A 26,139-nucleotide genomic window follows, 5' to 3' on the forward strand; every position below is an offset into this window, starting at 1 on the left:
ACATTTACATCACAACCATCAGAGAAAGCAACCATTTTTCTTCTTCTTTGGCATCTATTAATAAATAAACAGACAGAACTTTGGTTAGAAACTATAAACACAAACAATAAGGGAAAATTTCAATCTTCTTATAGTTATTTATTTGAAATCTTATTATTATCTGAAAGTATGCACCCTAGTCAACGTTCAAAAATCATGGTCTGATTGGTTCATTGGTTCTGTCCGCTTTTTAGTTCAAATTAAAATATACATTTTAGCTAGCAACCTCCTGCTTCAACATGAAAAAACTAATATCAAACTGGAAATAATTTTTTTTAACTATAATTGTTAGCTAAATCACTCAAATTTTTTAGTATCAAACTAAAATAAAATTGTTAGCTATATCACTATAATCACTAAATTACTAAAAAAATTTATTAAAAACTAATACCAAAGTAAAATTATTTTGGAAATTAAAATTGTTAGTAAATCGTATAAATCAGCTAAATCACTAAAATTATTTATTAAAATTAATGATTTACCTTTAATCATAAAAAATACATGACAAAACAACAAAATCACTTCTTAGATAGATAAATAGATATATTCCCAAATGAATTAAAGCTTGGTTTGATTTTTGAGATATCATATCAAACCGGTTATTTTGCAGAAGAGAAGTATGTTGTATATTATTTTTTCCATCATCACTTTGATATTGTTTCCTTTTTTTTGTTACAACTTTGTCTACTTGTGCCAAAGGTTAGAGTATTCGTTTAGCTTTTTTCAAATCTTAGAACTATTTATAGATCATGAAAAGCATCACATGAACTCATTTGTTCTTACGTTACCTGATTTGCCGAGGATCAAATAATGGTCAAGTAGGGCTGGACGCGGATCGGATATCCAGATTTTTGAAAGTATTTGTGATTTGCTTCGTATGTTACGGATATTTAATTTTTCGATTTGCTTTGCTTCGAAAAGAGACGGATATCCGAAAAATAAATAGATATTTATGGATATTTACGAATACTTACGGATATCTAATCCGCTTTGATTAATACAAATAATCTTAAAAAATTAATACAAATTTATTTTTTAATATTTATTTTTGCATGATATACAAAATAAAAACTAAAAGAAATAGTGAAACTACATATTTTGTAAATTTTAAACTTAGTTAACAATTATAGTAACACAAAACTTAAGAAAAAAATATAATTGTTTTATAATTTTTTTCTCTTCTTTTTTATGTAATTATTTTATATAAGTAATAATGTGAATATAATTTGTCAAATCATATGTTATAATAACAATTATATAAACTTATATATTTAAAACATGAAGTATAATCAAGATGTATATATATTTATATATATATCCGGATCGAAGCGGATATTCGCTTTCCGAAATTTTGATATTTGTGATTTGCTTCAATTTTAACGGATATTGATTTTTAATATTTGCTTTGCTTCGAAAATTTACGGATATCCAGAAATTTCGGATCGAATCGACACAAATAACGAATCGAATTAAATTTAACGGATAAAATGTCCAGCCCTAATCTCAAGAACTCAGTTGTGACCCTTACATGTTAGACGCAATGGTCTTAAGAAGAAATCTTAAAGTATATCAAGCTTTACCTTTACTGGTAGTCTAATAATTGATCATCTGAGAAAGAGAGAATATTTTTTTATTTGCAAGGTGATTAGAGTTAATATATATGTGATTTGCAAATCCTCCATAGCCATATTATATATATATTTTTTTAACATTTTAGTGAGTTATGCTAATATTGTTACTTAAGAGTTCAATAGTGTTTATTGCAATTTGATTTTTGGTCAAATAATAAAGTTTGCTTTTCTCTAACGAAGGCATAAAATGTGTAAAATTGACATTTATACCAACTTAATCATGACTCGCCAAAGAAGAAGTTTGACTCTTTTCTTCATAATGGTGCATAAACAAAGTTATGAATTCTCGATCAAAGCAACGTATAAATGATCACAAATTTCTAAGAGACAGGCTTAACAATAGATCTCTTAATCTGCCTAATACATCCGTGTATTTGTGTATATATAGGGGCATGATGCGATAATTGTAAACATGCAGATGGTGAAATGGAGGTTCAGGAAACTAAAACGTTAAAACAATATAGCAACAAGCAGAAAATACTGCTGGTCGGAGAAGGAGACTTTTCATTTTCTCTGTCTCTAGGCAGAGCCTTTGGTTCAGCCTCCAACATCACTACGTCTTCCCTTGACAGTCGAGGTACTAAAAATAGTATTCATCTTATATAGTATTTTGTTACATTAATAATCGAACTTGGGTTGCTAATGAGTTATTATAAATGGTGTAGTTGATGTAAATCGTAAGTACACATATGGAAAGCAGAACGTGGAAGAGTTGGAACGACTCGGAGGCACCGTTATCCATGGTGTCAACGTCCACTCCATGAGCTCAGATAATCGCTTAGCTCGATACAACCGAATTGTCTTTAATTTTCCTCATTCAGGTTTAGGTTTTGGTTCTGAGCATGAGAGCTTCTACATCATGTATGTATTGTGCAACACCCACACTTTTATCCCCTTTGGTTGTCATACTTCATGTATAATTAACATTAAAATTTGGTACATGTGTACAATATTCACAGGCAACACCAGGCGTTAGTAAGAGGATTTTTCGAGAGTGCGAGAAAGATGTTAGAAGATGAGGATGGAGAGATTCATCTGACTCATAAGACAACAAGACCATTTAGTGAGTGGGAAATAGAGACTCTAGCTCAAGAAAAGGGTTTGCGTCTAATCGGGTTGATGGTATTTGACCAATTGGCGTTTCCGGGTTATTCTAACAAGAAAGGAAGTGGAAGTAACTGTGACTCTAACTTTCCGATCCGAAGTGCAGTTACTTTCATGTTCAAGAAATAAATATTTGCTTAATGTCAAAGAACTAAATAATATGTATCTTTTAATCAGTACTCTAATAATAATGATGGATTTGTTTTCTAATCGCCAAAACTAATTCTACTATATATAAACGTATCAGCCCCATGCGCTTACAACGAACCATTTCCAATCTAAAAGAAATAGAACAACAACTAAGTAGGGAAGTTTACAAATGGGTGCCACTAAATGTTGCCTGCTTAAATCACATAAATTAGCCGAAACTAACAATCTACATTACACTCAATTCTAGATTGTGTGAATGAGGAGGTACATAACTCAGAAGCTATAATGACAGAGGTATGCAATAACTGCAAAAGGTATGGGATAATAATACAAAACATCTAAATTTAGCAAAGAAAGATTTAGCTTGTAAAAAAAGTGTTGAGTCGTCTTTTATCCGTGGCATCCATGCAACCATTGGTACAAGCATATTCAATAGATCCTCTACTGAAAATATGGTCGTGATCGAAATCTTCGACCCTCTATATAAAAAGACGGTTTATTTGTACTTACTTAACAAGCAGCTTCACACACCAAGTACGTCGCCGTTTCTAAACTCAATGCACTACTAACACCACACCATACGTCACCGTTTGGTTGATTTCATTCTCATTAAACAATAAACATTATACTCTTTTGGGCCAAACTGAATATTACAAAAAAGAATTTCACTTCCAAAAACAAAACGACGTCGTAGGATATACGTTAGATGACGATCATGACGTCCGGAAACAAACAAAAAATGGCGATAAGTGGATCCTACTTTTCCAGTATGAGTCCAATATGACTCTAAAAAGTCAATGACACTAATCGAATCATGGCCTTGTCTCTTTCAACTTTGGAGCTCAATCAATTACGAAAACAAAAATTCAAGTTGATACAGAACTGAAGCTCTAAATATATATTTAATAAATGATTTGAAATATCAAATTATCAAGTAAGGTATCTTAACTTTCTCTTTGCTTTTTTCTTCTTCTTTTTTTTTTGAACTAAAATTTATTGTTTTGCTTTTTTCTTCTTTAATTTTTTTGTTATATATTATATGGTACACTCTTCGAATGTAAACTACTAAAAACAAGAATTGTAGATACTTTATTGGGTTTAAAACGAGAAAGAGATAGATTGTCCGGTCGAACCGGCGTTGGTTTAACAATAAGCAGTCACTTTCTTGAACCTTCAACGTCAAGCTCGTAAATTTCCATGAACGTCTTTGAGCATCAGTGAAGAAAAAAAATGACAAACCCATATTTATCTGTCTTCTTTCATAATCAGAGAATAAGAACAAAAATTACAATTTGTATACGAGTAAAATAAATACATAAGCTTAATATTCTTCAGCAATAATTGATCAAACCTAAAATCTAGAAACAGAGAGAGTAAGAACAACAACGTTTTGCTTCGGTGTCCTTTTTTTTATTTGGCGGAACAACAGATGAAAAACCGTAGGAAACGCGGCGTTGGTGACGTCGTCGTTTCATGGAGAAGATTTTTCCGGTTTGTTGCTCTGTTCGTCTCCTCCTTCCTTGTCTTCTCGGCTTTGTTCATCTTCTTAGGTAATTGGTTAAGCTCTATAACGCCCGCTAATAATCACTAAACTGACTATAATTTGGATTAAACCAGAGAAATTCCGCCCGTCGATTAAGGCGGTTCATGGTGGCTCTGTACCGGCGGTTATGGTGGCCCCGGTTCATGAAGCGGTTAAGTTTCCTGACCAAACACTTATTTTCATAAAGTATTATCAATCGTCTTCTCGGTTATTAACAAAAGACGACCTCTTCTGCGTTTTCGCCCGCACAAACGACTCGTCCAAAGTGTATAAAGAGTTACCATTCGCGGTGGAAACCAGCTATTCCGGCCGTCAGATTGTACGGTGTTCCGCCCTGCCACGTCACCATACTGTATCACTCGCCGTTACGAGATGGACGGTTGATAATCGTTTCCTGGTGGGAGCCACATACCAGTGGGATAGGCTGGTTTACGACGCCGTGATCGACCACGATAACACCACGGTGGCGTTTGTCAAGGGTTTAAATCTACGGCCAGGAAAAGTTGCTGACGTGTCAAGATACGAGTGCGTGTACGGTTGGGATTTAGCGAAGCCCAAACTTTTGCTTAGGTCACAAGTTATCTCTGCGGCCCAAGAGATCGTACGGTGCAAAACGCCACTAACAGTGTTAAAGGCCCCCCGAGTGGCCCAATCTCCTGCGGTTAAAGTCTCTGTGAGAATCAAAGGAAGTGGGATGCTACCTTCCGTTGCCCACCCAATAAACCATCCGGTTCGGGTCAAAGACTTGACCTATGGTGAAAGAAAACAATTCGAGACATGTGTTTGCACCATGACACGAAACGCAGCCAACGTTTTGAGAGAATGGGTGATGTATCATGCTGAAATCGGCGTTTCACGATGGTTCATATCTACGACAATAATAGCGATGACGACATAGTTTCGGCGGTCAAGAATCTAAAAAACTGCGGTTACAACGTTTCTAGACACTTTTGGCCGTGGATCAAAACTCAAGAAGCTGGGTTTGCTAACTGCGCGATTCGAGCCAAACGCGATTGTGACTGGGTCGCGTTTATTGACGTCGACGAGTTTTTTTACATCCCGTCTGGTCAAACCTTAACCCAAGTCATAAAAAAATACACAACACCATCATCATCATCGTCTAGCAAGATTGGTGAAATACGAACGTCATGTCACAGTTTCGGACCTTCTGGTCTTAAAGATCCACCTCGTCGTGGAGTCATGGCATCTTACACGTGTCGTATGTCGCAACCGGAGAGACACAAGAGCATAGTTAGACCAGAAACGCTAAACGCGACGCTTATAAACGTTGTGCACCACTTTCAACTAAAAGAAGGGTTCACGTTTGTTGACGTTGAAAAGGATGCGATGATAATCAACCATTATAAATATCAGGTATGGGATATTTTTAAGGAGAAGTTTAAAAGAAGAGTGGCAACATATGTAGCGGATTGGCAGGACAAGGAGACTGTCGGGTCCAAAGATCGGACACCCGGGTTAGGGACACGACCCGTTGAACCGTCTGATTGGGCTGAGAGGTTCTGCGAAGTGAGAGATAATGGGCTCAAGGATTGGGTATTGGAGAATTTCGTGGACCGTAAAACGCAGCGTTTAGTGTGGGAGTAAGAAAGGAATATAATTGGTGGGTGAAGTTGTTGCTCAGATGGGTTGTGCTGATGAAATATTTGGTCGGAAGAGGAAAAAGCAATTAAAAACTCTCTTAAAAACCCAATACCTTTTTTTGTCTGAATTTTTAAAAGCGCAATACTTGCATATATTTTGTTTTGTTTCCGAATTTTCTATGGTGAAAAAATAATGTAGATACGTCCGGTATGGCAGTATGTAATTAATTGCTTCCCGGGAAAAAGAAACAAACAAGTATACTCTTTATTTAATAAATTACTAGATCTCGATCTGAGCAACCGCGCGGTTGTTTGTTTTCAGTTTTGTATACGCAGATATTTATTTTGGATTGTTAGTAGTGTACATTTTAAAAAAGTTAATCTTATATTTAAATGTTTATATAACTATTTCAGATACAATAATTTTATAATTTTATAGTTTATATGTTGTAGTTAATCAATTATTGAAAACCGTCATATATATTTTTTGCTTCTTATTATATATTTATCTTATTGTATTTGCATTTGGTTATTAAACAAATTAATATATGCATGAAACAACATATTTAAAATTATTTTGTATTTAATTTATGCTAAATTTTGACCGCCTTTCAAAGCTAAATTTCCTTTTAGCAATATTTTTTACATTTATTCATTTTAGATACTATACTATTGTATATATAAAAATCTTAACTCTATATATTTATTATATAGTTTGCAAATGTTAAGTCATTTTGTCAGCGTATTATATTTTTAATATGAATATACATATGTCTTACCAACGTATTATATTTTGTACATAGATATTCATAATTATGAAAATAAATTATATATAAATTATTAGTTTACTATGATTTTACCATATTTAGCTCAATACAATAATTTTATTTTGATACGATTGATTATGATTATATAATAGATAAAAATAGGATATAATTTTTTTTTTATTTTATAAACGATAACTAAATATATTAATGCATAACTATATTTCAAAACTAATTATGTAATTAGTGACAATATTTACATATATTTTTTGAAAATTAAGATCTTGTTAAAATCTTTTTAAACAGATTTTTTAAAATATATATTTAAAATGAAAAGATATCAAAAGATATTATGATTAAAGTAGTTTAAAGATTCTAAGTTATTAGTTTTAATAAAATACATTTAATAAAAAATTAAAAAGATTGTCCAAATTAAAAAAAAAAATCACACATGAAAGAATTATATATTTTATTACTCAAACGATAAAAGTAGATATTGCATTGATTAGTTATAACTGATTAGCACTTAATCTTGATTTAATGTGAATATTAAATAATATGTAGATATTATTGTTGCAACTGAATGATAGTTTTTTATCTTGCGTTTGAAAATTTGTAACTACTAAAATATAGCCATAGATAGATGGGTTTTAAATGATTGAGGTACAAATTCTTAATGACGTTAACAATGCACCAACTTCATCTTCTCCAAATGCTCAATGTGTTCAGTAAATTATTAACAAATGTTCAAAGCTTACAATCAAATCATCTATAGTAAATGGTAGGACAACTTAAATCAACGTAATTGTATCAAGCGAGCATAATTTCAATATTGTCAACAAAACACAATAAGTCATAGAATCTTGGAAGACGTTTGTAACAGTCAAAATTGACATGAATTTGATATTCATTTAAAATCAGCAACTAAAAAGATGATATTAGTTTACTATAGAGTAACACTTCCGAGACGTGAATGAATTATAGACGTTTATGTCTTTGACCGAAGAATAAAAGTATTCATTTAAAGTCATGAGTTGGCTCGAAGATATGAGTTCATTTGGTTATAGAGTAGATATAGAGTAGATATCCAGATGTGTTTCTAATATTGTTTCTATTTAATATTAAGATTATTAATAATTGAAAAATATAATGCGATCAATTCTAGTAGATGGTCCATTTAAAAATATCACACGTTAAAAGAGTCATGACTTCTCTTTTAATAGATTAGATTAAATAATACGCAAGACATATAGTATGTTTTTTAACTGAGAATTTTGAATTTTCATATATTTATCAAAAGAAGAAACATGATAGTGATGATATAATTATTGATTACCAATGGTCGACAAAAAACTCATTGAGTGTTGTATTTAGTGTGATAATGGACATATGGCTTTGCTCTTCTTGCTGTTCCAAACTGAGTAATATATGCCCTACATGTGCTTCACCTATAGGCCATATTCACTGCAGAGGAATGGAGACTCTGATAGAATCAGTCTTTCTACCATGCATAAACGCTAAGCTTGGTTGCACCGAGAAGGTCCCTTTTCTGAAAGAATCAACCCATAAGAAAGAATGCAGCTTCTCTCTTTGCTCCTGCCATGTACAAGACTGCAACTGCACTGGCTCATACACTGATCTCTGTGATCACTATGCTATGTATTCTCATCAGGATAGCATGGGAAGAGGGCTTGAATGTGGCACTCCGTTTTACGTCTTGATAAACATCAGCGAAAAAATATTTATTAAAAGGGAATTTGACATGAAACTATTGTTAGCAGTGCAGTGTTTTAGAGAACCTTATGGTGTGTATGTAACTGTAAGCTGCATTGCACCATCTTCTCTGGAAGTAGGACACTTCTCTTATAAATAGTTACCTTAGCTATAGCAAGGTAATTTTATCAAACTAATGTGAGAATATATAGCATATAACAAATGATTTGGATACAAATTAATGGAGATAAACAGTAATATATATATATTCAGTTATAGAATTTATTAAGTTACATATTTTAATCATAATTTTCAACATTTATAAGACGATAATATCTCGCATATGACAAAATATTTGTTGGTTTCCGATAAATCTAAATATAAATTGTGTTTTTTTTGTCGATACCTATCTTCTAAGATTGAGTGGTAGTCGGGCTTGAGTCGCTCCGAAGAGACGCTCTGTCTGGATGGGTCTGATCTATATAGGAAAAGAGAACTCCAATGTTTCTCGCCTCTTTCGCGAAAGAATCAAATTCATGATTCTGAGTATACGGTCAATGCTAAAAACTAAGAAACCCACCTTTAGGCGTTTGAATGAGATTAGCTCGGAGGCAAACACCGGCCAGTCGGTGGGGTTCACAATCATGTCCACCAATTTGGAACGACCCGTCTCTATATGAATCACAGTGCAAAGTAGGTCTTGCAAACGTGACATCGCCCATATGAGTCCTTCCATCTCAACATGGAGAGGTGATATGCTTTTCTGGCATCTTTGTAGTTAAAATCTCTCGACTCCCATTTGATCCTTGTAAAACCACCCTAGACCACTAACCGTACTCTTTTCAATCTATGACGCATTGATTTGATAGATCGGATCTTGAGGGTCCGCTGGAAGAGTTGAGCTAGTCGAAGGAGCAGTCTGTGTCTTCTCTTCCTTGTTGTCCTCAAGTAGGTTGGCTTTTCTTCAGCATTCGGCTTCAATGGAAGCTAGCTGGAGGATATCTATAGGTGATACCTTTTTTCCATTAAAAATCTTATCATTGCGTGTCTTTCAAATATATCATAAGATCCATAGAAAAGTTTCAATAAGTAGTTTTATATAAGCCATTTTTTTCTTCTTCCAAAAGAGGAAGCTCATGTTTTGATAAACAGAAGTACTCGGAAAATAATCATTGAAACACTTGTGCGAGACCGAGAGATCCATAAGCCTCTTGTTCTTAATGATCAGTGGAGCTGTTAAAGGAAAGTGAAATGTAAGTAATAAACATCATCTGTTAGAAACTACATGTTTTAATATTTGCGTTGTCCGTCCTGAGCATAAGCTATATAAGCATGTTTCCAACTTTCATTAACTTATTAATATTTCTGGCCACATTTTTACCGAAAAATTTAGTAACTCAGTTTATTAATAGCTTGCATAAGCCTCTTCAAAGAGGTGGGATGTTTCAATATTTTAATTCTCTTTCTGAGCTTTTTGTCTTTTAAAAGTTATACGTATTAATATTTTTGGCCGGACATGGGTCTATTACATAATGTGTGGTTGATTATAGTTAATTATTAGAATACTGATACACTTTAAACATAATGTGAGTCATGTGACTAATGTAATGTCAACACCATAGAGAATAGTGAACATACCTAACAAGCGATGGACGAACTGAAGAAGACTAGCCCCCTGAAGATGGTAGACGGACCTATTGAGTCTAATGTAATACATAAGTTAATTGTTAAATAAACAGATCAACTGTAGCACACCCGTTAATTGCTTGACGTCAGGGTTTGACTCCTGGCAGTGGAAATATTTTTTATTCTATTGTTCCATTTATTCTCCTAAAGGGAAATTTTGATCGCCAGTGGCAAACTTAAAAATCCATATTGTTAAAATAATTTGGAGAATTTTGCAACATATTTCCTAAATACCAAAGATATTCAGAATGAAAAGAGATTAGCAGATTCTTCACTATTTTCTTTACTTTACATCTAAATTTTTAAACAAGAACCAATCTGTATTTTTTTTACTGGAAACCCAAACATAAGAGAGCGATGCTTCTACCTGATCTGGAGGTTGTATACACACACTTGACACACAAAGTAAGTCAGATCATTCATTCATCAAGATAAATCTCATTACCAACAAATCCAAGAAAAATTAAGAAACACCCTTGTTAACTGGTAACCATAACTGAAACACCTGTCTTGAGAGACCCACATGCTTCAATCACCCCAAGAAGAATCGTTGAAGAAACAGAAGTGTCATCGTTTTGTCTGATCCATGGCTTCTTTATCCTAATGCTCCATCAAGGCTGCTTCGGTTTCTGACAAAGGAGCTGCAAAAGTAAAACAATTAGAACCTAGATGCTGTTATATTTGAGATCTACGCATTAGTTTTTACAGACCGGATATTTCTTAATGTGTTCAAAGTATTTAGAAACTGGACCGCCCTCAAACATAACGGTACTAAGGTCATGTAAACACCAAAGAGGATAATGAAGGTACCTAACAAGTCTTCGTAGGTATCTGATAATAGGGACGAGTCCATTAGTAAAGGTGGTGAAAACACTTGATCTTCAACGTCGTAAAACGATTGTTGCGGATCAGAAGTTACACTGTTTGATCCAGCAACTGAGAGAAACCCATTCCCGTTATCGTAATCTTTGAAGGAATCTAGATCATCAAACGTGTCGGGTATGTCGCTGTACTTGCTTGGCGCGAGGCTATGGGGAACATTGTGTTCAAGAAAGGAAGGCTCGCTCAGAGAGGTCTGTAACCTCGACCCTCTGAGAGGCAGGCCTTTGGTTTCTGATGGAAATCGGGAAAAGCCAGCTCCTGAAAGAGGTACGAAGTAATGCTCGGAGCCTTCATCGGATTGACTGTCCCGTGATGATCCTGCTGAAGATGGAATCAATAAAGCCGCTTCTCTAACAGATTTCTTCAGGTTCTGGACAAAATAGCTGTTGGTATCTGAAACAAACATTATAAGACAATGGTCTTAGTGAACTGGCATATCACACAATTCAAATAAATAAAAATTATGTACTATATCATATTTTATTTCAATACAGAAGGTAATTATGCAACAAACCAGTCGGCAAGTTGTCTGCTCGAGTATTTGACAATGGTTGGTCCGTAGTGTTCTTCTCAGACAAGCTTTCCATTTTGTTGATCTGAGAAGCCATTTGATGTCGCTTTTGTCCATTTCCGCCTTTACCAGAAGAAGTAGGAGTGGAGCTAAATAATTGTGGAAGCTTTAACGTAGGGCTAGCTGAGACCTTCTCAATCTGAACATTAGACATTGTCGATGTCAGCCCAGCAACATCATCGGATACACCTTCCTGTGCAACAGGGGGAAAAGTTACAGTGAGCGCCTCTGTCAAATATGCATCGGAAGAGAATAAAAGCTAACTCATCAAACTGTTACTATAATTATCCCACTCACCTGAGATTGTAGAAGTGAAGCTGTTTGCCCGTTACTTCTCGTAGCTGGAGGTAAGGTTGGGGGAAGACTATTAACCTTCTCCGTACATTCTAATATGGATTTCTGTATAGCTGGAGAAACTTCCTTTAATTGGTTGATGAGTACCTGCATATAATGTGCCATCACCAGTATGAACATAGTAGAGAAGCTGAACAGAATATTTTTGTAGGATGCTCAAAAATATCCTATAAAATAGTATGGTAATTAAACATGTAATTCTCTAAATACTTCTGATACTCTCCCAAGAGAAGCTGAACAGAATATTCACAAACATTAATGGAACTCCGGATATCACCAATCAAACATACTGCCGTTTACAAATATTACAGAATAGCAAAAAGAGGCAGACTTGTTAGTTTCTTTAGTTACTGAACGGATGCCGTCTACAAGCTATGTTTCCATGAAAATTTCCATCAAGTCCCTTAACAAAAGCATCTTATGTTTCTAATATGTGCATTTGAAACAAAAAGCAACATATTTACCTGAAAGCTAGCTAAATGTTGTTGATGTTCAGCCAAAGTTGCAGCCAATGATTCAACATGCCCACTTGTACCACCATCATTTGCAGTCCGCAAAATATCTGGACCATCCCCGTCATTTGCTTTAGCCTAAACATGTAAAAGATGAAAGATAAGTAACAAAGTCATGGAACTGAATTCCTCACAGAAAAAAAGAGTGGAGCATTAAGCAATGAAGGAAGCGCATAATAGCCAGAATGGTTAAAAGTACTTCAGTGAAACCCCATAACGAGATAGGAAAAGACATACCAGCTGAAGAGACTGTTTATGAATACGCTGTAATGCGTGTGTCCAGCGCCTTATGATTTCCGCTACATCAACTGTCTGGTTATTCCTTCCACCTCTATCATCTACTCGAGAGAGTGTTTCATCACTTGCTTGTGAGTTGGTTTCGAAACTGTCTACTAGAGAATGCTCATGCATGTTTGCGTACGATCCATCACTTAGTTCTTTGTCGTCTGTTGGTGACGCTGAATCATCTGAATGGGCAGAGAGTAATTCTGCGCGAGGAACTTGAGAACTCTGATCCATCGCTGCAAGTAGGGCCGATCCTGAAATTCGGTATCTACAGATCAAAAGAAACCAGACGTCACGTCAGTATATTGGTAAGTAGAATTCAGACCGTGTGTTTCACAAGAGGCCAGTTACCTATGCTCCCTGTGAGCTATCAAATCCTCAATGGGACCAGACGCAAGAACTTCATGCTGACCTGAACATAATGACAAACATCAAATTCGTACCCTATATAACTCTTGCATAATACTACATTTAAGTACCTTTTCTCAGTATTTAACTCCTAAAAATAAACAGAACAGCACAAAACCTTACCTTTACGAGCCATTATAGAATCCCATAACCGAGTGGACTTTGAAACTAGATGAGAATTCAGACTGGAGCTAGAAACAAGGTCATCCCACACTTCTCCTTCCTGCTTTACTTTGTTTCTTAAGTCGTTAAGTTTTTCCAGTTCCTGCTGCAGATATGCCTTATACCAACAAAACAGAAAATGAAATGAATCAATAAATTAACCAGTACTATCAAGCAAAAGCAAATCAGTACCTCTCACCAAAAAAAGAACATGTAACCTCCTACCTCTTCAGCACATAGACCACGGAACTCTGCAGTCATCTCATGGGCTAAATTAGACCACATGGCCTGTCTCTGAACAGCAGTTTCTGCGTCTTTAAGAAATCGACGGCGCTCAACCGCTATTCGGGCCTGCAAACATAGAAACGAGCATTTCTACATTATCCCGCTCACTACTCAAAAGGTTCTACATAGACCAGTGTAAAGTACAGCACACAATATGGATACTACCTTGGTTACAGGAAGCAAAGTAGCTGCATGTGAGAAGGACACGTCTGTAAGAGAAGAAGGCAGAGGATTGGAAGCCACATCAGCAGGAAAAGTCCTTCTATGAACTTCTCTTAAAGCATGCAGTGAGAGCTGCCATAAGAGCTCCACAAATCTGCAATCAAAAACAAAAGGTTCCACATCTACATACACCATACAATCATCTAATGCTGCACAATATAAATGACGTAAACATCAACCTAGGTCCACAACAAGTAGCAAGCGATGAAACCCTCGAGTTACTCCTTGGTAATGCTCCTTGTGACTCGAGCTCGCTTATAATCCCTTGAACAACCTTCAGAAACTAATAATTAAACCTTTGCTCCTATACAAAACTCGCAGTATTCAGATTTACCTTGCGGAAATCGCGAGACTGAGCCGAATCGAAAATTGGCCAGACCTTATCGAAATCCTGAGAGATCGAGAAATCCGTTAGTGATTCGGAGAGAGAGAGGCAGGTGGAGAGGAAGCGTACCTTTGAAGACTGAGCGGGTCCTCGGAGAGAAGAGAGGATGAAGTAGAGAAGCTGTTCTCCGAGCTTCGGGTTTGAATGGCGGAATAACCCGACCCGAGGAGTGCCGTTGGAGGATCCGAGTCCGATCACGTTCGGATCCAAACCTAAGAGTAAGCAGTTGGTGTACATTGCACTCTCGAGCTCGAGTTCTCTCTCCTTCTCTCTGTCCATTGTCATCACCGTCGTCTCCGATCTTCCTCTCTCCTCTTTTTTTTTTTGATTTTTTTTCCCTTTTAAATTGAATCTCGATCGAAATGTGTTCTTTCCGGCGACTTTTTAAAAATGAATCCCTCAACTTCAATAATTTATGGAATGTGTCCCTAGTTTCTTGTAGAGTTTAAACTGAGCAAATAAAGTATTTTAAAATTTTAAAATAAAATGAAAATAGGAAATCAGAATTGTATTTTAACTTTTTTTAAGAATGAATTTTTACCCTGAATGATCATTAGAAAGACTAATTATATTCGTATATAGTTTAATATAATGAATTTATGTATGAATTAAATCATGATATTTTAAAATATTTTTAATTAAAAAATTGAGAAAATCAGATAATCAATGATAAATTACATTTTACTTTGGATGTTATCATTCATAAAAAATAGAACTAAACTCAAATTAAAATATGGATTGTATATCTACTGATTTCTGATTTTAAACAGTATACTATAATTTGTTAATTTAATTATCTATAAAATGATACTATAAATATGTGATATGTGAAAATCACACATAAGTGACAAGTATATGAATGTTCAATTTTCATTTTATAGGCCATAAAATCTTGTATTCATACATAAAATAGAAATCTTAAAAAATAAGATAATATTTTTTTGTCAATTTTCGGGTTCATTAAAACCATGCCCAATGGGACAGTGCATTGGTATCATTACAAAAAGCTCATGATACAAATAAAATAAACCTCAGATCATGAACCGGTAATGAGTTCAGTGTCCCTCCACGCATTAGCTTCTAAGGCATTTCAATACATGCGTTCTCCCACGTGTTCATCATGTCAGAAGCAACACCTAAGATCGTGAGAAAGCTTCTACCACCATGGACTTCCAGACTTGCCTCCTATCATTGTTGTCTCTTTTCACGGGATTTCGTTGACACCAATGAAGGATGCCTTCTACTTCAACTGCGCCTATTTGATTAGAAAACCTTTTTCACCAGAATTAAAACAGAGGAATTGAGAGTTAAATTGAAGCAAAATCATTTCTCAGGCTTTATACAACACCAACTCTTGTTATTTACTCCAAAACTGACCGAGAGAATTCATCAAACACAATATAATCTCAGTCAGAGATGTTTTATTTACGCCATAGAAGGCAAATAAACATGGAAGGCTGGTTCTCCTATAGATAAATTAAAGTGAACACAGTTAAAAAAAAAGAACTGAACCAAATAAATAACGAGATTAGAATGAAGATCTAGTGGAGAACTGATTATTTTAATCTCCGACGAATATAAAGTTAAAGACTTGAAGATCAGCTTTTAAGAGAGATTGAGAAACACTCAAAAAAAAAACTGTTCATGCGAAACTGGAAATCGCTTTACAGCAAAAGAAAGTTTCTTTTCTTCTAGAAAATTCATCTTCTGCTAAAGATAGAGATGAAAGAACACAAGAGAATTCTCTCTTTCTAAGGAGAGGTGAGAGAGAACCTATAAAATAACTATTTAAAATTGTATCTATTGTTTTAGAAAACATAACATATTTCAATGATAAGTTGTATTGTGGTATATTTTTAAACATATTTCGATAATGCTACGGAAGTACGGATTTGATAGAAAAATGATTTCAGGCCGCTACATTACTCAAAAACATATATAAAATGTACAACTAATATTTTTTCTTTTTTTTTTGATTAACCTGGGGGTATCCCAAACCCATGGAAAGGCCCAGACTAATCCCCAAGGGGAGGTGCAGCCCACGGATAGACCTTCTCTCCGGGTATTCAAATGGGTCCTAAAGCATGGGCTCATATCCGTGTTGGGTGACCAGGATAATTGTGACTTAGTTTCGCGCAACAGGTGGATCGAACCTGAAACATGTTGGTGTCTCAGCCCCGTCTCCTTACCACTCGACCACAATCACCCGGTCAATGTACAACTAATATGGATCGTTGAAAACCCTTTCTCAAGAAAATAAAACTAATATGGATCGTTTGACAATAAAATAGTCATGGTTATAACATGATATAATATAGAGTTATGGGTAATAACGTGGATATAAAAGACTAGAGTACTCGTTTTGTAAACTATTTTGGAATTAATTAATCCTGTCGACAGGAAAATTAAAAATCATAGGCATTTTTCAAAAACAAAGACGGGCCTATGCTAATGTGCACCTACGAACAATCGTCTACACGTCCAGTGGTATAAAAACATATTTTTCGAATTGAAACGAACTAACATTATGATTATTTTAAGAATTGCAGTTTTTATGATGCTTTTGCAAATTAAAGTAGTGAGCTGATATAGTTATACGACAATAGTACATGTTATATGTTATTGGATTTAGTAATAATGCCAATGGTAAAATAAGATATTTTTGTATTGGTACAACAGAAGAAGCTGGTGGTGGGTTTCAATAGATAATGTACGTAATTTGTTGCTATTAAAATTCATCATCGGTCCAACGGTCGGTTTTTAGGATTTTTGTGGCATATTTACATATTGGATCCGTATTATTCTTTGAATTTGAACAAAAGCAACACACTTGTAGGACCACTGCTTGAATTTTCATTGTCGTGAGTCTTTTAAAAAACATTATCGTGAATCTTCTTCCTATATACGCCAACAAATAAGATAATGTATTAGATTAAGCAACAAAATATGGCGCACTATATTAACTATGATAATTATATATACTAGTTCTAGTTTATAAATATATGTATATACACTAATAACAATGCTGTTGAATTTGCATTCAGCCTATATAACTATGTCGAATTCGATGACACGTTAGCGTTTAACCGGAATTCAACACGTAATAGATATATAGACGAATTTGATGGTGAATTATTTGAAAAACGTTGATTAAATAGATCAAAACACGATTACAAAAAAATAAGCGAAGATTTTATGCGGTAAAACAAGGCGAATAGTGAAAATTCTAATCTTATAATGAAAAGTGTAGAAGTTTGTGAATATCTTTTCTCGGTCATCTATCTCTTTATAGTTGATCCTCTCTTTTTTTCAAATCGGTGTAACTTCATACCATCTTTTGGATTAAAATGGATAGATTTCGTTATCTAATGGATCTTATCGAAGGATATAATCTATCTCTAACCGTATGTCAAAAATTATCTCTATTTATTTTTACTAACATGAGATATTATAGGTATAAGGGCTTATACTAGTTCACAAAGGAAAGTTTAACTCATAGAAATATTTTGTCTACGAATATATTCAAATGAACTGTAAGCAATAAATTCATATCTGTGTGACTACATGATAAAGTGCAGTGAGGTGTTTTTGCAATCCATAACTCGTATGCCATTATACTACTATCACTTGTTTTTTTTAGAAAAAAATATTTGAAATAGAATTCCACGATTACAAAGAATATGAATCGGTAAATAGAAACTTATAACGTCGGGAGATATTTCTAGGTTATGAAAACGGTTGTAAAGACAGTTTGCTAAGAAAACTTTAGTTCCTCTATATTCTCATGTTCTATATGACGTTGAATGCTTCTTGACGACTTCTTTATGTATTTATACTACTTCTGTTTTCATATTACAATTTCAAATGTGTTAAGATTGTTTTAACCGTCTGCTAGAATTTGATCTGCACGTCCGTGCAGATATTTATTTTATTTTATAAATGTATAATTTTGATATTTCATAAATATTTAAAATATACAATTTACACTTTAGTGTTATATATGGTGTAACTCTATAGTATTTATGTTTAAGTTTCTTTTTCAAAATTATTAATATATAATGATATGTTTTATGCATTTTAATTTATTATTAACTGTTATTACATACAATAAAATTTTCAAATTATTTAGTTAATACTTTCGAAAGAATATTTGTTTAGGATAATTTATGTTTCTATGATATGTTTAAAAAATACACTTTAACATCTACTATTTTAGTATTTTTGGGGATTTTAAATTAAATACATTTTTCTATTTAAAAATCTCCATATTATTTTAGTAAATTTTATACATATTAACATCTATCATATTATTTTAGTAAATTTTATCTATATGTGATATTTTTGGATGTTATGGTATTAAGTTTTATGATTTTTATATTAAATTAAGATTTCAAAATATTATATTACTTTTGATTTTTACAACATATTTTTTTTTGTATTGCATTTCAAAAATTATACTTAAGCATCTATGGCAATGATTGTAAATAACAATGATTATTTTGATTTATATATCTGCACCAATTTAGTTATATATGTAATAGTTACTGACATCTCACTAATTCAATATAAGTAAAAAAAACACAAATAATAATAATACATAAAATTGTATGTATATTCAACATTCATCCCACAGCAAGGCGAAAAATCTTAATCTAGTAATTTGTATAGTAAAATAAGGAGCCTTGTTAAACATTCAAATGAAATGGGGTGTAATAGAAGTTGCGAAATGATATATTATTTAATTATGTTAAGCATAAATGTAGGAGTGACATTGCTTATAACTTGTAACTATAAAAGTAAATCAAGGGCAAGATATTATAAATAATTTTGTTTTAATAATTTAGATAAAGAGTGTATGTTTATATTTAGTCACAACATGTTCAATAGATCTAAATTTAAAACATACTGTGGTAAATTTCAAATAAGACGCTAAACTAATAGATTAGATTACGTAAACATGACCATGTATTCTATTTATGTTGAAACAAAAGACTTGGCAAGAAAAGCAAAAAAAAAATGGTAAAAGATGGATAGGATTTTGAATATAGATCTTCTTCTTACACTACTTTTTTATTTTACTTTTAGGTATCATAACTTCACAACCACCAGTTTATGAATAATGTACAGTGTAACTTAGAAGCAAACCAAGGACACACGTAAGAAAATGTCAATATTATCAAATATCAGTTAGACGAAAAGAGAAGAAAATATATTGCTTCAGTTTTGTTAAAATATTAGAGCTAGTCGACCGAAAGTTAGTAACTAGATGATACATCCAAATCTGACATGGTTATATTTGGGCTTGTCTTGTCACTTTTGTCCAGAAAAAGAATGTCCGGCTGGAGGAAAGCCCAGCTGACACTTTTAATTAACAGGCCCGTCTCAAGAAGACCATAGATGAGAGAATCGAAGATTGAGGGTATGACTGGTTTTCCCGCTACCACCCGCAAACGCAGCTTTTGCGGTTGGTAGCGGTGGTTGGCGTTTTGCAACAATCGCTCAAATCGCTCCAAACCGCTCCAAATCGTTCTGAACCTCATAAATTCAAAAGCTGGTTCCAGTTAGCGTTTGCGGTTGCGGGCGGTTGCGGGAGGATAAAAAAAATTTCTTTTTTTTCCAAAACAATATAAATACAAAAATAAAAATATTCAATAAAAAAAATAAATTAGAATTATAAAAATGCTAAAATATATCTATTATATTTTAATTAATATTATAAAACTTTTAAATAAAAATATTTTCTATAATTTTTAAAAAATTTAAAGTATAACTTTCTAAATATAACTTTTATATTTATTATAATATTATTATTTTTGATATTTTTATAATTGTATAAAATGTAAATATTGTTAATTTATTATTTAACCGCTGCTGCATTTGGTAGTTAACCAGTCATAAGTATCCCGCAAACGCACCAATTTCTAACCGCAGAACCAGTCGTACAAATCTCTTAAAACCGCTAGAAACCGCAACCACCCGCATCCGCAAACTCCCGCAACCGCAACCGCAACCGCTGCGGTTGAACCAGTCAGACCCTGAGTGTGAACTGGGGTGGGGGATTGCATATTATTAATTCGTGGATGGGAGGGAATAACCAGTGTGAATTGATCAAGAAAACAACAAATTGGCTTCGGAGTCCAAAAAGTATTTCAACAAAACATCTGAAAAGGCCCAAAAAAAAAAAAAAAAAAAAAAAAAAAAAAAAAAAAAAAAAAAAAAAAAAAGGGTTAGAAATTATTTCCCACAATTGTAGGTGCTCAGGGAGCGGCGCTAGGGTTTTGGCGATTTTGAGGCGACGTCAGATCTGAGCTCACTTCGTCGAAGACGCCGGATCTAACGTTCTCCAGTGGTTACAGGAGAGAGGGAGACTACACCACACTCCTCTCTTCCTGTGCTTTTCCTGCCCCCTGCAGTGTTTCATTAGTTTTACAGCGTTAGCAATCCTTTACCGGTTCCGTGTTCCTCAAGGCAAAACAGATATCACGTTTCAGAGAAATCTCATTCCCCTTTATTAGGGTGTTTCACCGAGATCTCAGTGAACACGATGTACCGTCAAAGGTATGATCGTTCTAGGGCGGAAAGCTCTCAACAAACCCGAACAGTACGTCACACCCGGCGAAGCTCGAGAGACGACGAGGAAATCATCAAAGTTCCTGAGTTTGACTTTACGGACCTTGTGGAAAAATACAAACTCTCTTTGGTGGGAAGAATGTTCCATCAAGATGGAAGAAGCGTGGATGCATTGATAAAACATATGCCAAAACGTAAGATTTGGGACGTTGAAGGTCGTGTTCGGGGAGTTAACCTAGGGAACAATAAGTTCCAGTTCGACTTTGATAGAGAGGAGGATCTACAAAAAGTTCTTCTCCGTCGCCCTTGTCATTTCAATAAATGGAGTTTCTCACTGGAACGTTGGACCCCAACAATCGAGGTAGACTTCCCAAACTCTATGCTCCTGTGGGTCACGATCACTGGTGTACCGACGCATTACAAGAAAGATGAATCCTTTAGGAGTATTGGGTTGGCCCTTGGAGAGGTGGACTCTGTTGATGTCGATAATGGAAGGGTCAGGGTACGGATAAACGTTGATGAACCTCTGCAATTTAAACGGAAGGCTGGGTATGCTAATGGGGACGTGATTAACGTAACCCTGTATTACGAGGAACTTCATCGTTACTGCTACACTTGCAAGAGAATCTCACATGAAGAAGGTACTTGTCCTGAGCTCTCACTGGAACAGAGAGAAACTAATAGAATTGCTCGTCTTAAACAAAAAGAGAAGGATGAGCTGGCTGCTAGAGAAGCTTTCTCTGTTCCGATAAGAGGTCTCGAAGCACACGCGAGGAATGATCCCCAAGCAAGGATTTATCGAACCTATGATGTAGACAAGAAACCTCTGGACTCTCACAGGCATAGAAGTGACAGCTACTTAACAGAGCACAAACAAAACCCAGTACATGATGATCTGCGATTCAGAATCTCAGATAAAAGAGAAAGCCTTGCGAGAACTGTCTGGAATAGACTTGATCATAACTCTGCTGGAAAAGTTCCCCGAGATCGGGAGAGATATCATCCGTACCAGAAGGACTTACGCGAAGACTCTAGATATTCTAAGAGAACCACAGAGACCCCCATCAAACAAGGCCGATACGGGGACTCGGCTTCATCCTCCAGTTGGAGAGTAAAGGGCTCTAGCCCCCAGAAACAGAACCGTGTTCAAGAAAGATCTAGGGAATGGAGACGTCCTGATCCCCCATCACGCTCAAACCGATCGCCTGATTCTCAGAGAACTATCTCGGAATCACACCATATACAGAGAAGTGATTCCTACAGGCGAAGAACTGGGCAACACTCAAGGTATGAGCCAAGATTGGAATGGCAACCAGTCCGTATCGCTACAAGGAGTCGGGAGGAACAACACCGTGATGTCAATGAGCAAACAAATCAGCAAGAGATGGAGCGTGAAACAGAAACAGAAGAAGATAGACGACGAAGAATCAAAGGAAAAGCCATCGCAAGGAACGCAGGTGACAAGGAAGGTAATGGGAATTTTGGGGGGGAAGCGAGCGGGACTCTTAAAACAAATGATCCTTTACCAGACAGTGTGACAGTACTAAAGGAGATCCCTGTGACTCAGGAGAACACAATCCAGAATATACAGTCTACTCAACCTCAAGAGAACGGCGCAGATGTTCAAAAGATCCCATCGCTTAGTTCTCCTGAACAGGCTGAGAAGTGCGATAGTCAGATCCCGATGAGTGAGAGGCTAAAGATAGGACTGATGGGAAAACAATCTTCAGCACAGGATACTGATCTCCTAACTGAGGAGGAGATTAACCAGATGGCGGATCAGTATGCTAGTGTGGATCTAGAGATGGATGAGGACATGTTGAATGAAGATGATCTGCTAGACGAAGAATTGGAGGAGAACACAGTGATACCAGAGACGCAGGAGCTTGGAGTGCAGCCTATTCTACCACAACATGAGGAAGCCAGAGCTGGGAGAGATGTGGGAAAAGAGAAAGAAAAGGAGAAGTTAATGACAAAGACACTGCGTCCTGAATCCAGTAAAGAGCAGGAAATAAGTAAGAAGGCTCAGAAGGACATGATGCCACCGATAAGTATCAACAAACGTCGGGGAGCTCGAAGCCCTGACAAAAAAGGTGTTGCAGCGTCAAAGAAACTAGCTATCAGAGGACGTGCCTCACCAAAAGGCAAACTGGTCAGACATGGACGGCTCAGTTCGTTGAAAGTCTCAGACCCGATGCCAATCCCTCGCTTTGAGGTGTATCCTTCGGCTGCTAAAGGCCGGAAATCTACTGCTGTATCAGGTTCGGTGGGGTCCCAGAAACCACCCAGTACTCAGATATGAGTGCAATCGCCTGGAATTGTCAGGGGGCAGGAGCCTACCTGACAAAGCAACACCTACGGGAGTTGCACCGCTGTTTTCATCCTAATTTTCTTTTCCTTTCAGAAACAAAAAACAATTTCTCTTTTATGCAAGATTTTAAGTTTGAATTTGGTTATGATAATTTGTTCACCGTAGATCCTGTTGGTAGGAGCGGTGGACTGGCTTTATTTTATATGAATGATGCTGAGGTCGATATTGGTTTTTCCAATAATCGTATGATAGATGTGGAGGCAAAGATAGAAGGACAGAAAGTGTATATTACCTTTTTGTATGGAGATCCGGTGATAGAATACCGTGAGAATGTTTGGGAACGCCTAATGAGGATGAGTATGAACAGATCAGGAGCTTGGCTGATCATGGGAGATTTCAACGAGATCACAAACAATGGTGAAAAGAAAGGAGGACGAAAGAGATCGGATGCATCTTTTTTACCCTTTAAAAATATGTTGACATGTTGTGGTATGATTGATTTTCCTTTTGTTGGTAATTCCCTGTCATGGGCAGGTCGGACGAGAGCAGGGAGAGTTCAATGCCGCCTAGACCGTGCGGTTGGAAATGAAGATTGGCACCAACTGTTTTCCCACACGTATGTGGAGTATTTGATGCGCTGGGGTTCTGATCATAGACCTATACTTGCGAGATTTCAGTCGAGAGAGAACAGGCACAAGAAGGGCTTTAAATTCGATAAACGGTGGATAGGAAAAGCTGGTTTTAATCAAGCGGTTCAGGGAGCCTGGGATGCTGCAAACTTTGACAGAGACGCCACCCTGTGTGACAAGATCAAGGAGAGCCGAACAGCCATCTCCCGGTGGAAGAGGAGGAATGTCACAAACAACGCAAAGCTCATCGAAAAGCTCAAGAAGGAACTGGACAGGGTGCAGGCAGACGACACTATATCAAGTGAGGAAGAACTGGAAATTAAATGGAAGTTATGTGCTGCCTATAGAGATGAGGAGCTTTACTGGAAACAAAAAAGCCGCGCACTCTGGTTACGAGCAGGAGACAGGAATACTAAATATTTCCATGCCAAGACGAAACAACGCCGAGCTCGAAACAGAATCACAAGGCTAAAAGATTCGATGGGCCAGTGGGTTGAATCCGAGGAAGGTATCGAAAGGGTGGCGACGGAATATTTCGATCAACTCTTCTCTTCGTCTAATCCGACTAATATCGAAGATTCCCTCCGGTATGTTACCGCGACAGTTAGCAATGATATGAATCAGCAACTCTTAAGAATCCCTCATGATGAGGAGATAAGGGAAGCAACTTTTGCTATAAACCCGGAGAAAGCACCAGGCCCAGATGGGATGACGAGTCTTTTCTATCAACGCTTCTGGAACAAAATCGGACATGACGTATGCAGCATGGTCCGGACGTTTTTCGAGACAGGAGAACTAGATGAACGCCTAAACCAGACAAACATCTGTCTTATTCCGAAGACAGATAGGCCGGCAACCATGGCAGAGTTTAGACCGATCAGCCTGTGCAATGTAGGATACAAGATCATCTCGAAAATCATATCTACGAGATTGAAACGTATCCTTCCGGAACTGATTTCCGAGACCCAATCAGCTTTTGTGGCGAAAAGGCTGATCACAGATAATATCTTGGTTGCGCAGGAGATGTTCCACGCCCTCCGTACGAACCCCAGCTGTAAAGGAAAATATATAGCTGTGAAAACAGATATGAGTAAAGCTTATGATAGAGTGGAATGGAGTTTCATGGAGGCCTTACTTCTAAAACTTGGATTCGAGCAGCAATGGGTCGCGAGAGTCATGAAATGTATAACATCAGTTTCGTATCAAGTACTGATAAATGGTGAAGCAAAAGGGAATATCGTACCCTCGCGAGGACTACGGCAAGGCGACCCGCTCTCACCCTTCCTGTTTATCCTGTGTACTGAAGTTTTGATCTCACACATAAAGAACGCTGAAGCTACAGCTACCTTAACCGGCATTAAGATTGCACGAGAATGCCCCCCGATCTCACATCTCTTATTCGCGGACGATAGTCTGTTCTTCTGTCGAGCAGATGCACCTCAATGCGAGGAACTGATGCGAATAATTGACGTCTACGGTAAAGCCTCAGGACAACAACTGAATAAATCCAAATCTTCAGTTCTGTTCGGTTCTCAGGTCGTAACGTCCTCAAAACTTGATCTGAAAAGATCTCTAGGGATTATGAAAGAAGGGGGCATGGGAATGTATCTAGGAATGCCAGAAAAGATTTGTGGCTCCAAGACTCAAGTGTTTGCTTTTGTCCAAGAAAGAATGAATGGAAGGATCAACAACTGGTCCGGGAAACTGTTATCACGAGGAGGGAAAGAGGTACAAATTAAATCAGTGGCACAAGCGATCCCCTCCTTTGTTATGTCCTGTTATCTTGTTCCTCAGGGAATTTGTAAAAAGCTTTCCGCCGCAGTGGCGAGATTTTGGTGGAGTACAAGAGATAATAACCGTGGGATTCATTGGATCGCCTGGGATAAAATATGTGTTCCCCTGGAGAAAGGAGGTCTGGGATTTAGAGATTTCAGAGATTTTAATCTGGCTTTGCTGGCGAAACAGGTGTGGAGGCTGCTGGTGTTCCCGAATTCTCTCCTGGCACGCGTCCTCAAAGGAAGATATTATCGACATTCGAACCCTTTGCGAACGGGTAAGGCCTCATCTCCATCGTATGGATGGAGAAGCTTGATGGCGGCAAAACAGGTTCTTGAAGATAATATATGTAGAACGATTGGGACAGGGGCGGAAACTAAAGTGTGGGACGATGCTTGGATCCCCGGAGAAGTAGCAAGGCCGGCGAAAAGTGCACATGCGGTTGTTGATCCAGAGCTAAGGGTTCATCATCTGATAAACTTCGAAACAAATGAATGGGATGAGGGCTTCATCTCTGAGGTGATTCACGCTGAGGACATACCGCGTATCATGGCAA

The 26,139-nt window shown here is 36.3% G+C and overlaps 2 protein-coding genes and 2 pseudogenes across 3 annotated transcripts; 3 read left to right on the forward strand and 1 right to left on the reverse strand.

Moving 5' to 3' along the window:
- Positions 1-2,096: 2,096 nt before the first annotated feature.
- On the forward strand, positions 2,097-3,193 carry LOC106356672 (uncharacterized protein At4g26485-like). The gene is made up of 3 exons (XM_048735544.1): positions 2,097-2,247; positions 2,318-2,531; positions 2,630-3,193. Exons 1-3 carry the CDS (start codon positions 2,097-2,099, stop codon positions 2,901-2,903), a joined length of 639 nt encoding a protein of 212 aa, XP_048591501.1. The 3' UTR covers positions 2,904-3,193.
- A 484-nt stretch (positions 3,194-3,677) lies between these two features.
- Positions 3,678-6,389, forward strand: LOC106352698 (annotated as a pseudogene).
- On the forward strand, positions 6,279-9,681 carry LOC106355462 (annotated as a pseudogene).
- An 817-nt stretch (positions 9,682-10,498) lies between these two features.
- Positions 10,499-14,644, reverse strand: LOC106352697 (AUGMIN subunit 6-like). Of its 2 annotated transcripts, XR_007315004.1 has the most exons (14): positions 14,367-14,644; positions 14,247-14,303; positions 14,092-14,186; positions 13,856-14,006; positions 13,631-13,756; positions 13,367-13,523; positions 13,187-13,247; positions 12,788-13,103; positions 12,503-12,628; positions 11,982-12,125; positions 11,628-11,877; positions 11,042-11,506; positions 10,764-10,872; positions 10,499-10,721 (listed from the first exon to the last, which is right to left on the reverse strand). XR_007315004.1 is itself a non-coding variant. In XM_048736946.1 (13 exons), exons 1-13 carry the CDS (start codon positions 14,580-14,582, stop codon positions 10,832-10,834), a joined length of 2,205 nt encoding a protein of 734 aa, XP_048592903.1. In that variant the 5' UTR covers positions 14,583-14,644; the 3' UTR covers positions 10,499-10,831. The 2 variants fall into 2 exon arrangements, 1 of the variants encoding a protein (XP_048592903.1); XM_048736946.1 differs by having other exon boundaries at positions 10,499-10,872.
- Between the last annotated feature and the right edge of the window lie 11,495 nt (positions 14,645-26,139).

The sequence above is a fragment of the Brassica napus genome, chromosome A7, assembly GCF_020379485.1.
Source record: "Brassica napus cultivar Da-Ae chromosome A7, Da-Ae, whole genome shotgun sequence".
Taxonomy (NCBI): domain Eukaryota; kingdom Viridiplantae; phylum Streptophyta; class Magnoliopsida; order Brassicales; family Brassicaceae; genus Brassica; species Brassica napus.